Here is a 15720-nt window from a genome sequence, read left to right as displayed (position 1 = left end):
TGATTTGCACATCCTCTGGGTTGTCCCCTTAAAGGAAAGAGCATATCCTCCTCTTCACGATTTCCTTTTTCATGCTGGTTATGACATGGTGGTGAAATATCCAGGACCAGGTAAATCAGAAGGAACTGGATTCCTGAGCCATCATCTAAGTCCTAAGAGAGAATAAACTTCTAACTTGTTAAAGCCATCTGACTTGGATCTCGATTATAACAGACAAATTAATTCGGCTGGTTAAGGAGGTTTGGTGTCACCTTATAAGCACTTGGAGCCACTAAATATAGTCTGATTTTAAAAAGATTGCTTTAGCAGAAAAACAGTAGACAGAAACAAAAAGTTTAAAGATTATCTCTACAATTTGGATAAGTGAAGGTGATGCCTAGCCTAAGGCAATGACTGATATGAGAATGCAGAGGAGGGGATAAAAGTGAGAGATGTAAAATAAGGTAGAATTGGTAAGATTTTGTCACCAGTAGAAATAAAATGATAGTGGTAAGAGAAGAATTTAAGATGATTCCAAGGTTTCTGGCTTAGATGACTGAGTAGTAGAAGCGATGCCTTTCATGCCTTTAATGAGTGCTAGGAGGCTTTTTCTTTCATTTCTTTGGGAAATCAATGAAGACTAATAAATTCAGTGTTGGCAAAATATTTATTTCCTATTCCTGTGACTTTAGGCTTTGTTGTTCTAAAAGTCTAGTTTCAGAGAGATGAATACTTCCACTAGGGGACACAACAAATGATTCCACTAACCTGAAGTTGAGACCCCAACTTTATTCGGAAGTTTCAAATCAAGAGGCAATGGAGAGAGGGTTACTGTATTCACTGCGGATGATTGATCCTAACTTTCAAGGGGAATTTGGGTTACTACCACACAATACAGGTGAAGTGGAGTACGTCTGAAATGCAAGAGATCCTCTAGGACATCTCTTAGTATTTCCCATGTACTGAGATTCAAGTCTATGGAAAATTGCAAAGGGTATTGTAGAACTGCAAATAGCAGAACTAATTCAGAAAGAATCTGCTAATAGCCCATATCTTTCAAGAATGAAAGCCTGGGTCACCCCATCAGATAAGGAATCAGGACCGGCTGAGGTACTTACTTAGAGCAAAGGGAATATGGAATGAGTAGTGGAAGAACATATATACCAGCTATGACCACATGACCATTGCAGAAATACAGACTACAATAGTTACAAGTATTTCTTGCTTGATATATATGTGTTTAAATATGTATGTGTGTTTGTGTGTGTGTGTGTATTAACCAAATATTTTTTGGTTCATTTGTTTTTCTTATTATCTAACATAATATGTGTTAATAGTTAACTTTATTATTTCAGTATTTAAGTTACAGAACATGAAAGAGGGAATGTGAGTCAGGTAGGAGAAGGATGAACTAATATTATCCTAAAGACAAAGAAAAAGACTTTTTGTGCTCTTCTGGGGAAAGAGTTAAAATGTTTTTGGTTGTCCAGGAATAAATGCCTCATGTTGGGTGTGAAAATCTCCCTGTGACCCAATTTAATCAGAAACATATGGGAAAGGCGGCCACGCACACTGGCTCACGCCTGTAATTCTAGCACTTTGGGAAGCGGAGGCGAGTGGATCACTTGAGGTCAGGAGTTTGAGACCAGCCTGGCCAATATGGTGAAACCCTGTCTCTACTAATAGAAAACTTAAGCTGGGCATGGTGGTGTGCGCCTCTAATCCCAGCTACTCAGGAGGCAGAGGCAGGAGAATCACTTGAACCCAAGAGGTGGAGAATTCAGTGAGCCGAGGGCATTGCACTCCAGACTGGGTGACAGCGTGAGACTTCGTCTCAAAAAAAAAAAAAAAAAAGAGAGACAGAGAGAGAGGGGGACAGAGAGAAAGGGAATTTTGGGAAATGTAGTTCAGCCTAGCCAAGTTGACCTTTTACAAACCCATTGCAAGGAACTTAAAAATACACAAATCCATAATAAACAGAGAGAGGGGGTAATCAGAAGATGAGAATCTTGTCTGTAAATTCTGAAAGACAAAGAACAAATATGAGCGGTAACTTACAGAGGAGGAAGAAGTCAGTTTAGAGTACTGATGGCAGAAGGGGATAAAATCAAAAGGAGGCGGGCTTGCCCAGAGAACATCAAAGAGGGTCAGGATTCTCAGACACTAGGGGGTGCTAGGGAAGGAAAGGAGTAAAACTTGGGGCTAAAAATATGTAAATCTATATTCAGAACCATCAACCAGCCTTTCCTTAGGCTGAATGTCTCTTAAATCCTTGAATTTGAGAGTCCCCTAGGAGTAGTGACAGTTCCTTACCCTATTCACATAAAGCAGAAACGTGACAGGTAACAAACCCCTCCCATACACAGAGCTCCCAATCAGTTTGTCAGTGTCTTCCATGCTTAAACATAAATAGACAGCCAAGGATTGCTAGATATTTGAGGAACACGTCCAAAATGAAAGAAAAACTAAAGATAAATAGGATCTGAATTTGGAGAAAATAGAATGCAAAAAGCAGAAAAGAACTTTCAACTCAAATTGTTATCCTCAGAGAGATTCTTAAAGAGACTGTATCTATAAATCAAGAACAATGTGCTATTTATAAAAAAGATCAACACCAAAAGAACCACAGAAAAAAATTTTCCAATTCTCAAAATAAAAGATACAATAAAAGGATTAGAAGTTAAAGTATCTCAGGAAATATAACAAAATGTAAGATAAAAGACACAAAGATAATCCAACAGATCCAAAATCCTGCTAATGAAGAGTTCCAGAAACAGAAAATGAGAGAAAAAGAATTAATGAATAAATAGCACAAACAAATATCCCAGAGTTAAGAGATTCCAATCTCTAGATAGAAAGAGTCCAGCATACTGAGTACTCAGTACAATTAATAAAACTAAATAAGAAAACAAAAAACACTGAAATTTCAGAATACCAGAGATTTTTTAAGTTTGGGAGAGAGCAGGTCACCAAAACAGGAAAAGAATCAGAACGGCATAACACCTACACAAGGTGACAGAACAAAATAGAACAATGATCGTAAAACCTTGAGGAATAATTATCTCCAACATCAAATTCTATATTCAAATTAGCAAGCAAGTGTGAGATTAGAATAAAGACATTGTCAGATACAGGATGACTAAGAAAATTTACCCCTCACCCACACTTCCTTAGCAAGTTACCTGAGCATGCCCTCCAGGAAATAGAGGGACTGAATGGTAACAGGAAGCCATGAGATTCGATAAATAGCAAATCACATCCTGGAGGATCGTCAAGGGGAATGCTGTAGTTAACACCCATATGGCAGAGTGTCGAGGAAGAACGAAAACTTTATTTTTCAGGACAGTTAAATAAATATATAATATCTAAAATGTGTAAGTGTGTAAGTCGTGAAAAGAGCAGCATAATTATTTAGTGCTATGAAGATGGCGACCAAAAGAAACAGCTAAATAACTAAAAGAGGATGCCACTGGAAAAAACATTTGGGGGGCATGGGGATGAGGCAGTGGGTGGCCATTTGGCCCAGTTTTTTTTAAACCATGCATATGAATCACTTTGATAAAAATGTAAACTGTTATCTCTTTAAAGGGCACAGAGAGAGGATTAGCCCTCATCAGAAGGGCTGGTTCTCCTGAGACTACAAGGTGATGAGCATGGTAAGTACAGCTAAGGGTTAGAAGTGAGATGTTTTACTGAGCTTGATAGGTAGACTTGATTTCCTGTGAGGCAGGAAGCTAAATTATAAATATAATGCAAAATAAAAACGTTTGCTAACATCGAGAAAGCAGCACTAGAGTAGATGGTCTATGTGAAGTAGTGAAGCTTTGGCAGAGCTATAATGGACAAAGGGGAAAGAAGGTGACCAGGAACTTGTCAAAGTATATACAACACAATGCTAAGTAAAGATGGAGAGTATATATTTACAGAAGGAAAAAAAGTATGCCACTTTAGCGTTTATGAAGGTTTGGTTCCTTTCTTGGAATTACACTTATTAATTCAAAGTGCTTCAATAATATATTGGATCAAAGTTGTATAAAGTCATTTGCTATGTATTAAATGCAGCAATTATTTGTTCATGTAAGTGATAAGACTATCTTCCACAATGTACAAGAGTCCATGAGAGACCTTATCAACGTTATCTAGTATTCTAATCAAATTCTAAGTAGGAGCAAAGTCTCTCCTAACAAAATTGTGAATGCCTTGAGAATTTTATCCATGACTGACATTTTGGAAGAAGCAACTTTTATTGAACACCTACTGATTGTCAGGTAATGTGCTGGTGCTAAAAAGACAATCATGCCTAACCTCAAGGAGTTCACCGTCCACAGGAAGAGTGAGACAATTAACTCGACAATTAGAACAGAATTTGATAAATATGGAACATGTTTGTCTTGCTATCCAAAGTATTCTCAATGTCTGACTGCATTAAAGAATCCCGATCTGTAATTACTGAAGTGCTTGCTCCAGGGCAGGAAAAATAGGAATAAATAAAGCAAAGAATGGCAAGAAGGGAATTCCAGACAAAGAAAAGAGCATGTGTAAAAGCCAGAGGAAAGGACAAAGGAATTAGGAGGCATTAAAAGGTGTGCAGATAAGAGGACATGGCAAAAGAGTTGAAAGGGTAGGGTGCTTTGTTTTCAGACCAAATTGCTGACCAACAGCCAAGGCCTATCATTTTATTTTCATTCTGGGGGCCAGAAAATATTGAAACCATCTGAAATACAATTTCAACACTACATATAAACGGCAAATATGTATCACTATTTGATTTTTTTTTTTTTTTTTTTTGCCCTTTTCTGAGACAGGGTCTCACTCTGTCACCGAGGCTGGAATGCAGTGGTGTGATCACAGCTCACTGCAACCTAGACTTTCTGGGTTCCAGCGATCCTCCCACCTCAGTCCTCCAAGTATCTGGGACCACAGGTGCCTGCTACCATGCCTGGTTAATTTTTTATGTCACTAGGGTCGGCTAATTTTTGTATTTTTGGTAGAGATGGAGATTCACCAAATTGCTCAGGCTGGTCTCAAATTCCTGAGCTCAAGCAATCCACCTGCCTCAGCATCCCAAAGTGCTAGGATTACAGGCATGAGCCACTGCACCTGGCTATTACTGGACTTTCAAATTTTCAAAGTTCAAAGATGTAACAAAATAACAGACTCAAAACTATTTTCATTTACAAAACTAGAGACCTTTTAAGCATTTTTAACAAATATATCAAGAGATACTCATATTAAAAATCTGTATGAAAATAAGCCACCTTTAAATCAATATAATGAAATACTATGATTCTTTTGACATGTAAAAACACGTATTTAAAATATAGTAGAAACATTACATAAATTCACTGAATACAATCACATAAAAACGCATGCATTGTACATTGGTCAGATGAAAAGAAAAATAAGCAAATATTTGTTTTAAGTATTTAGAAAGTGTTTATTTGTAAAGTGTGTTATACACTCCCTTTAAAAACCCCTAAAACTAGGTATAAATACCTTAGAATTATAAAAATTTCAAAATTTGATATAAAACTCCAAAACGTAAAAACGTAAGAGGTATGATGCAGTTATACAAATACTTTTAAAGAAGGTATTTTCTGTATTCTACTATTTGCAGAAACATACTAAAATTAACAAACCATGGGAATTACAAGATACGAAATTCTGGAATTAAAATTCCTTCCTGTTTTGTTTTCATGTGAAATAGCACCTGTTTTCTAAATATGTATAACCAAGGTCCTAAAATTAAAATTCCCAAAGATAAGTAATCACTATAAACAGGAACAATCATAACAAATAGAAATATAAAGAAAACCTATAGCACTCACAGTCCCTTACTAATCCTAGTAAGATAGCTATAGAATGGAAGAAGTCCACAATTCCAATCCTAAAGCCAGTCGAAACGTAGTTGTGACTGATCAGAAGCCTTGATATTATAAAGATTTCAATTCTTCCTCCAAATGGTCAATGGATTCTATGCAATGCTCATCAAAATTCCAGCAGGTTTTTGAAAACTGACAAGCTGATTCTAATAAGAATAATCAAGACAATCTAGAACAGGGGGCAGCAAACTATGGTCTATGTTCCAAACACAGTTAAAAATGATCTTTTTTACATTCTTGAAGGTTTAAAAAAAAAAAAAAAAAGGCTGTACATGGTGGCTCACGCCTGTAATCCCAACACTTTGGAAGGCCAAGGCGGGCAGATGGCCTGAGCTCAGGAGTTCGAGACCAGCCTGGACAACATAGGCAGATCCACCTCTACAAAAAATAAAGTAGCCAAGCATGGTGGGACACGCCTGCAGTTCCAGCTACACAGGAGGCTGATGTGGGAGGAATGCTTGAGCCCAGGAGGTCAAAGTTGTAATGAGTTATGATCCTGCTGCTGCATTCCAGCCCAGGCAACAGAGTAAAGACCCTGTCTCAATAAAATTTTTTTTAAATGTGAAAAAAAAAAGGAAAAAGAAAACAAAGAAAGAAAAATATTTAACAGAGACCAAATGTGACCCACAAGGCCTACAAATATTTACCATCTGGCCCTTTATAGAAAGCTTGCCAGGCCGGGCACAATGGCTCACGCCTGTAATCCCAGCACCTTGGGAGGCCAAAGCAGGCGGATCACCTGAGGTCAGGAGTTCAAGACCAACCCGGCCAAAATGGTGAAACTCCATCTCTACTAAAAATACAAAAATTAGCCAGGCATGGTGGCACATGCCTGTAATCCCAGCTACTTGGGAGGCTGAGACAGGAGAATCGCTTGAACCTAGGAAGCAGTGGTTGCAGTGAGGGCCACTGTACTCCAGCCTGCGTAACAAAACCAGACTCCATCTCAAGAAAAAGAAAAAAAAAAAAAGAAAAGAGAAAGAAAGCTTGCCAATCCCTCATCTAGAAGCACAGAACTGGAGGACCTACACTAACAGATAAATTTATTGTAAAGCTACAGTAATTAAAACAATATGACACTAATGCAAAGACAGACAAATAGACCACGGGAATGAAGAGTCCAGAAACAAACACATTTAAACACTGGATTTATGATGAAGTCACTGCAAAGTAGTAGGGATGACTTCTTCAGTAAATGGTGTTCGGGTGAACTGGATAGTTATTTGGAAAATAATAAACATTGATCCCTACCTCACACGATATAAAATCAGTTCTATATAGAGTACTGATTTAAAAATAAAAGGTTAAAGAAATAAAAGACAGAAGAAAAAGTAAATAATAATATTTATAGCCTTGGGATTACTTTTCTTTTTTTTGAGTCAGGATCTCACTCTATTGCCTAGGCTGGAGTGCAGTGCACAGTTCACTGCTGCCTTGACCTCCCAGGCTCAAGCAATCCTCCCACCTCAGCCTCCCACATAACTGGGACCACAGGCACATGCCACCAAGCCAGGCTAATTTTTTACTTTTTGTAGAGACAGGGTCTCACTATGTTGCCCAAGCTGGTCTCAAATTCCTAAACTCAAGCAATCCTCCTGCCTCAGTCCCCCAAAGGGCTGGAATTATAGGTGTGGGCCACCATGACCAGCTGACAATATGTTTCTAAGAACAGAAAGAAAATGTGGTGCAGTAATCCACTTAGTTATTAAACAGGATAAACCTTATCTTATCACATATTTTGTGGCAAGAACCTGGACCATCTCAATTTGCTAAGAGTATATGTGACAGAATTATTTCATCTTTTAAGATGTTTGTGTGCCCAAATTTAATGGATGAGAAGAGTTTGTCTTTAACATTTTTCGCTATCCCTTTATTTTATTTTGTTTTTACTTTTGAGACAGACTCTCACTCCGTCATCCAGACTGGAGTATAGTGGCACAGTTCTGCAACCTCTGCCTCCCAGCTTAAGCAATTCTCATGCCTCAACCTCCTGAGTAGCTGGGATTACAGGTGTGCGCAACCATGCTCAGCTAATTTTTGTATTTTTACTAGAGACGGGGTTTTGCCATGTTGGCCTGGCTGGTCTCAAACTCCTGACCTCAAGTGATCCCCTCGCCTAGGCCTCCCAAAGTGCTGAGATTACAGATGTGAGCCACCATGCCTGGCCCCTTTATTCTTAAATTCTGTAAATTATTTGTAAAATTACTTTAAACTTTAAAATAAAAAGGGTCCATTGGACCTAAAAGGTAAATGGTAAAGATTACTTTTCTAGTATACTGAAATCAAACTGTTATACTGCAGAGTTTACTTTTTTTTTGAGACGAAGTCTCACTCTCGCTCCGTCACTCTGTCGCCCAGGCTTCAGTGTAGTGACTTGATCTCAGTTCACTGCAACTTCCACCTCTGTATTCAAGTGATTCTTGTGCCTCAGCCTCCCAAGTGGCTGGGATTACAAGCGCACACCACCATGCCTAGCTAATTTTTGTATTTTTAGTAGAGGTGGAATTTCACCATGTTGGCCATGCTGGTCTCAGACTCCTGACCTCAAGTGATCTGACCATGTCCGCCTCCCAAAGTGCTGGGATTACAGGCGTGAGCCACTGTGCCCGGTCTGCAGCATTTACATTCAAGTGCTCATTAAGAAAATAAAAAGTCCTGCAGTGAGAAATTTCTAATACATATAATGGACAAAGAACTGTCGTGTAGAATATACTAACAACTCCTACAAAATCAGTAAGACATAAAACCCAGTCAAAAAATGGGAAAAAGACTTGAATCAGCATTTCATAAAAGAGGAAATCCAAATGAACAATAATCAAATGAAAAAAGTGAAACCTCATTAGTCATCAGGGAAATGTAAATTAAATCCATTATCATGATACCACTAAACATCCACTAGGATTGCTAAATCCTAAAAGTTTAACAATACCAAGTGTTGATAAGGATGCAAAAAAACTGAAACACTGAAACACTGCTAGTGAGAGTATAAACTGAAACAACCACTTTGGAAAAATATTTAACAATACCCATTAACGCAGAACATGTATATACTCTGTAAATCAGGCAATTCCAATCCTTAATAGATATCCAAACAAAATTAAACATACACAAACAAACACATACATCTAAAGAGACACATACAGCATCAAAAGACACACAGCAGCACTTTTCATAATAACCAAAAAATTTCAATGACCATTAATATTAAAATGGAGAAACATATTGTGATATATTCACACAATGAACTATTGTACAGGAACGGGAATAAACAAACTACTACTACACACAACGTGGATGACTCTCACAATAATACAATGTCAAGTGAAAGATGCCAGACTCACGAGTACGTACGGTATTATTTCACGCATATAAAGTTCAAAATAGGCAAAACTAATCTATAGCTCAGTATAACAGTTATCTTTGGGGTATTACAAAATAACTGGGGGGGATGAGGGAGATTTCTTGGGCATTAGTGATTCCTACTTCTTGATCTAGTAGTGATACCACGTGTGTCTTTTTTTTTTTTTTTTTTTTTTGAGATGGAATCTCACTCTGTCTCCCAGGCTGGAGTGCAGTAGCATGATCTCAGGCAACCTGCGCCTCCCAGGTTCAAGCAATTCTCCTGCCTCAGCCTCCCAAGTAGCTGGGAATACAGGCACGTGTCACCACACTGGCTAATTTTTGTATTTTTTAGTAGAGATGGGGTTTCACCATATTGGCCAGGCTGGTCTCGAACTCCTAACCTCATGATCCGCCCACCTCGGCCTCCCAAAGTGCTAGGATTACAGGTGTGAGCCATCACACCTGGCCAATGTGTGTCTTTATTGTGTGAAAATTCACTAAGCTGAACACTTAAAATTGCGTGCTTCTCTGTTACCTTTCAATAAGTTTTATTATATGTGAAAAATAAAAGGTCCTGGAAAACCAACATCCACTGATATGACAGTTTGCTGGAGCAACAGTAGTCTTCTGGAAGACTGAGTGAATCTAATGATACACACAGTGTCAAAACAGCTCCCCTACATGCTCAACAACGTGACATGCTATTTACATGTCATGCAGTTTTGTCACGTGACTTTTTAGAAATCTCATTTTTAGAAAGCAGCCTAAATCTGGATTTTGCAAAAGCTCAAAGCCATTTACAGTACTTTATTTGTAACAGCATGTTATCAGTAAATTTGTTTAGCTGTGTTCTAAACTCTTGTTTTTCTACTTAGCTTTGATTATTAAAAAAAAAAAAGTGGCTTACCATATCAGTTATATGTTGATAGCAAAATCTGAATTAGGAATAAAGAAAGTTCACAGGTTTCCTTAATAGTATAGATTATTCTTACCTCAGTCATGTTCACTGACTAACCAGCTTCCCACTGATTTTTTACCTAGTTACACTGGAGAAAAATAACTATGCCTGGGTAACAGCCCCAAACTATACTCTATAAGGGCTTCGTGAGCAAAAGAAGCAGAGGGGTGACTGAAATCGCAATGACATAAACTAGTGTGGGGAAAGGTTTTCAAAAAAGGGGGATAATGTGAGCAGGATCCAATTCAAGGATTAAAAAGTCATCCTTATCAAAGCTGCAGATGAAAATGTTGAAGAGCAATATCACATCCCTAAAACAATATAATCATTCACCAAGATTTCAGCAGACTGAAATGATGGTACAAACCTAACTAGAAAAAAATCTAAAAAGAAAGGTAAAGTCTTAGAAAAAGAAACAAGAAAAACAAAAACAAAAAACCGACCACACAAGTTCGGGATAAGAGAGACTTGGCTTAATGAAAGCTAATGCGAAAAAGACCTGGGAAGCTAGATTGATGTTCAGCTCAACAAGAGTCAACACTGTGAGAGTGCTGAAAAAAACAAACAAAAAAGCAATTTGTTAAGCTATATAATATAAGCACATTATTTATAATGAAGTTGGTACTAGGCCCATGGTCCTCTGCATCTGAAGTAAGTGTTCATTCTGAAGGAGGCTAACAAACCAAAGGCCCTTCAAAGGACAGTGAGCAGTACAGCAGGAGGAGGTTAGAACCAATGTTAAGATGAAAAGAATCTGAGTTGTGATTGGCGAGCAAACTGGGTAAGGAAGGGTGAGGGAGACATGAGGGTAATAGTTTTTAAATAACCGTAGTGACACACTGTAGAAGAGGGATAGGATAATTCATTCTGTGTTGCTCCAGAGGCAAATCCAGAATCAACAGATAAAAGTTAAAAGAATCACATTTAGGTTCAATGTGAAAAACAAACTTTCTAGAATCAATGACTTATATGGCAGTGTTCCTTATCACAATGCCAATGTCAAGCATACAACTGCTCATCACAGAAAGTACAATGGACTTAAAGTGGATCAGAAGTCCTTGGATTCTAATCCCATCTCGACCATTTACTAGCTGTGTTATATGAGGCAATGTATTTAAAACCTCTCTGAATCTCAGCTTTTCTTATGTATTTATTTACCTCCTGATATTACTAAGAGGAATAAATAAGATATGTGCAAGACCCATTTGTAACAAACTGAAATGGAATACAAATGTGCGTTGCCGTAGACGGATATAATATTAGATAATTGCTAATATCCTCCCAGCACTGAGATTATTAACTTCAGAAGTTATTTTCTTCTGAAGTAAGAAAAAACTTAAAATAGGTCCTAAATTCACACAGCCAAGATTTAGTAGGCAAAGAGAGAAAATATTAACATGACAGAAATCAAGGGAGAAAGAAATGTATGTTTCATGAGGTATTAAGAATGTACTTCTCTGACAGCAAATTAGTCACCAGATCTAAAAGGCAATGCTCATTCCCAGAGATAAGTACGAATTCAAATCAAGATGATAGACGTGCCAAATAAGCACTGACAGTATAGGCTTGGATCACAGCAGTAAACAGTGCTTAAATAGTGCTTTTGCTTTGGGGACCCCCTAGACTCAACTGTACCTGTAATGGGGTTCTACTCACTCAGCTAAATAATCCTGACTGAGCAAGTTACCCAATCCTCTCAGTGCCATTTTGTTAAGGGTAAGTACAGAATAATCTGCCTACTTCACAGGTTGTTGAGAAAACTCCCATGAGATAATAATGTGTGTAAAGTCTCCAACAAGGCTTCTTGGTACACAGAGGAATTCATGTTAATTGCCCCTTTCTCTTAACTTTGATTGTGGAGTTTTTTGTGCCACACTGCTTTCAGAATTATAAACTTGGGGAATAAAAGATATTTTGTTTTCAAATGTTAAAATGAGGTTGAAAAAAAAAATGATGATGTAGATCTATTGAGATGGAAATCTAAGCAATATGCAGATTGGTGGAAAAATAAGTTACAAGATAATCTACTCAGTATGATCCCATTTTTGTAACATATATTTTTAAAATGATTCTCTCCAGATGGTAGAATTAGGTGACTTTCACTTTTTTCTACACTTTTCTGTAATGTTTGAATTTTGCATAAGGAGTATGCATTTCTACTACAATTCCCAACTGAGAAAAAAACTGATTAAAAGTATTTTTCTGGCTGAGTGTGGTGGCTCACGCCTGTAATCCCAGCACTTTGGGAGGCCAAGGCAGGCAGGGAGGCGAAGGCAGGAGGATCGCTTGAGCCCAGGAGTTTGAGACCAGCCTGGTCAACATAGGAAGACCCCCATCTCTATGAAGTATTTTTTAAAAATTGGCCAGATATGGTGGTGCGTGCCTCTGGTCTCAGCCACCTAGGAGGCTGAGGTGGGAGGACTGCTTGAACCCAGGAGGTCGAGGCTGCACTGAGCCATAATTGCATCACTGCACACTAGCCTGGGTGAAAAAGTAAGATCCTGCCTCAAAAAATAATAATTTCCATAGAAAAGTTATCATTTAGGTCAACTTGGGGAGAAAAATCTATTTTTACAAACTTGGAAAAAATGAACTTAAGAGTTTTTAAAAGGTAAAGAGAAAAAACTTACACACCAGCAATTTGTTTTCTTTCTAAATATGTGGTTCTGGCAAAACAGAAGTATCTCCTTAACTGGGGAAAAAACAAAGGATGTAAGCTCCATGGGGGCAGGAATTTTATGTGTTCTGTTATATTCACTGCTCTAAGTACAAGACCAGGAACTTAAATATTTGCTGAATGGATAAAAGTCCTACTTACCTTATGCTAAATTTAATTGCCTCAAGCCAGTAGAATATTGGCTTATTCATCTTTATCTCTAACAACTAACAAATTATCTAACAAATAGTAATTGCTAATTCAATTATTTGTCAAATGAATGAAAAAGCAAAAAAAGATAAAGTTTAATATTATTTTTAAAGCTAGTAAGTCAATACAAAATGATAAGCATTACTCCACAATACTACATTCATTCTGGACTGTAATCTCTACAGACAGGACAAAAGCAGAGACATCAAAGAAATGGGGGCATGTTACCTTTTCTAGATTACATACATGATGTCTAACAAGCAGACAGTATAAGTAGAAAGAGAGTATAAAAATTGTATAAATGAAGCTTTTTATACCATCGAGAACCAAATAGCCTAAATCAATAACATAGCCAAACCAAAAAAAAAAAGAGAGAAAAAAGCAGACCTACCTTGGGCCTCTTGGACTTTCCAAGTAACTACTTCTAGGAGGATCTGGAAGCAGGCCACCTGATCTCACTGGCATGTCCTTCACTGCAGTGATAGGCTGAGATGGAGCAGCAGAAGACTCCCCAAGTCCTTGATCGGATGAGAATGAACTGTATGGCAGAGCAGACTTGCTCAAAGGAGCTTTTGAATTCACTTGTTCTGATGGACCAGCTGATTGCAATGGAGGATGGTAAGTTGTGGGTGGGGCAGAACCAAAAGACACAGGAGTAGGAAGCAGTGCTGGTCTAGGTTTCTCTGGAACTTGTGAGCTCTGTGAACTGGAGGCTGGTGGAACTGGGGCTGCTGTTAACTGAGGAGGTATCCCTTGTGGAACTCCAGGGGGAGGTATTCCTGGAGGAGGTGTAGCTGAAGACAATGGCGGGAGGGGCATGACAGGTGGAGGTGCTGTTGAAGAGAGAGATGGTGGGGGAAGAACTGGTGGTGGCCCTGCAGAAGAGAGGGAAGGTGGGGGGAGAACTGGAGGTGGCCCTGCAGAAGAGAGAGAAGGAGGCATCCCTGGTGGGGGAACAGAGGTTGGCAGAGAAGGTGGCATAACAGGTGGGGGCATGCCAGGTGGTGGCACTGTAGCAGGAAGGGCAGGGGGCATCACTGGTGGTGGCAATGAAGGAGGCAACACTGGAGGGGGCATTGTAGGTAGAGGTGGAGGCATTTGAGAATATGGAACAAAAGGAGGTGGCATTGACATGTTCCCAATATACTGGTTCTTCATGTTCTGTAATGAATTGACTTTCTCCTGGAGATAACTCTGAGTGGCTTTCATATGTCCCTGCCATGTTTTCCACTGCTTCTCATACTCCTGAAGCTGATCTTTATGAGGATAGGAATGGAGTTGTTCCTCCCATAGCTGAAACTCTCGCTCCCATTCTTGGTAAAGATGTTGAAACTGTTGCTGCTGCATCTCATAATGCCGCAGCTGCATATCTACAGACATGGTCTACAAATAAAAGGATAAAAACTATTTCAAAACATTCATATTAAGAGAATTAATCACAGGTTAAAATTTTAATGAATCAAGGGCATTTGACACTTTAGGAAATTAGAACACTAAAGACTGGGAGGCTAAGAATAAGTTTGTCAAGTTCTTTGAGTGATGATCATTTCTTCTTTCTTCTTTTGGCTTAAACGACTTACCACAGAGTTGGAAAAACCAACCAAACAATAAAGCAAATACCTATCTTAGCAATAAGTATTTTTCAACTTTTTAATATGGATAATTTTAAGAACTTGAAAAATGATCTGTTATTATAGATATACAGACACAACATTACACCTCAAAGATACAAGACAAACAAGTACCTAAGTCACTGTATCTTTTATGGTATATTTCCTTAGGTTTTTTGTGATGGCTGTTTTTGGCCTTTTTGCTTATCTGTTACTGTAGTAGTTTATAGGCAAAACACAGGTTAACCTGTAGCTATATGGTTAAAATCCCCAGCTCTTAAGACCCTTAGCAATAGTAAGCTAACACCTGGCCTGGGTTGAAATGATCAGGAAACTCTACTATAACCCATCCCTCCACAGTCCCCCAGGTAATGTGGCAGATAACTACTTGGGCACCCCTTGGGAAACAATTAATTGTCAACAGTTGATATCTTTTGTTTTTCACACTTAAATCTTTCAAGAATAACAAATCATTTCAATGTCTTGGGGCAACTTCCTATTTGTGGACTATGGAAGCACTTGCCTGTATATGCGGTGGGGGCTGTATAATCTGCTGGTACTGTTGTAGAATCTGCTGTAACTGAGTGTGCTTCTGCATTATTCCCTGATACTGAAAACCGACTCGATGTTGCTGGTGCTGCTGCCAGTGTGCTGCTGCAGCCTGCAACTGCTTTAACCTGGCATCTTCTTCTGGGTCCTCAGACTAAAGATAAAAGAGGACACATCTTTATGTAAGTCATAAAACAGCAACCAAAAATATTTCATAAATGTATTACAAAGTCCAGAATCCCTACAACTCAGAAACATCTAACTGTCAAACACAGTTATCTTTAGTTCTTTTTGGACTGAGAACAGTTATTCTATCTTTACATAAAACATATAGCTCTATGTATACTATTATGGATACTAATACAAAGGAGTTTATAAATTCCATAGTCTTCACTAGAATAATAACCTTATTATTCCTAAATATGACAACAATTTTCCTAGTAGAAAGTGGTACCAGGCCGGGCGCCACACCTCACACCTGTAATCCCAGAACTTTGGGAGGCCAAGGCGGGCAGATCACTTGAAGTCAGTAGT

At 38.4% G+C, this 15720-nt stretch overlaps 1 protein-coding gene across 4 annotated transcripts in view; it reads right to left on the bottom strand.

The window, feature by feature from the left end:
* YLPM1 (YLP motif containing 1) overlaps positions 1–15720 on the bottom strand; it is a 74203-nt gene that overhangs the window by 41248 nt on the left and 17235 nt on the right. For all 4 annotated transcript variants that reach the window (XR_013396459.1, XM_015144132.3, XM_077941469.1 and 1 more), the window contains exons 3-4: positions 15161–15340; positions 13419–14410 (exon numbers count right to left, since the gene is read on the bottom strand). Coding sequence is in view for 3 of the 4 variants with exons in the window: in XM_015144132.3 (XP_014999618.1) it covers positions 13419–14410; positions 15161–15340 (1172 nt within the window). In the remaining variant the exon portion in view is untranslated. The remainder of the gene's footprint in view (positions 1–13418; positions 14411–15160; positions 15341–15720) is intronic.

Source organism: Macaca mulatta, chromosome 7 (genome assembly GCF_049350105.2).
Source record: "Macaca mulatta isolate MMU2019108-1 chromosome 7, T2T-MMU8v2.0, whole genome shotgun sequence".
In the NCBI taxonomy this organism is placed as follows: domain Eukaryota; kingdom Metazoa; phylum Chordata; class Mammalia; order Primates; family Cercopithecidae; genus Macaca; species Macaca mulatta.
Note: the sequence above shows the minus strand (reverse complement) of the source record. Positions and strands in the feature narration are given on the sequence as shown.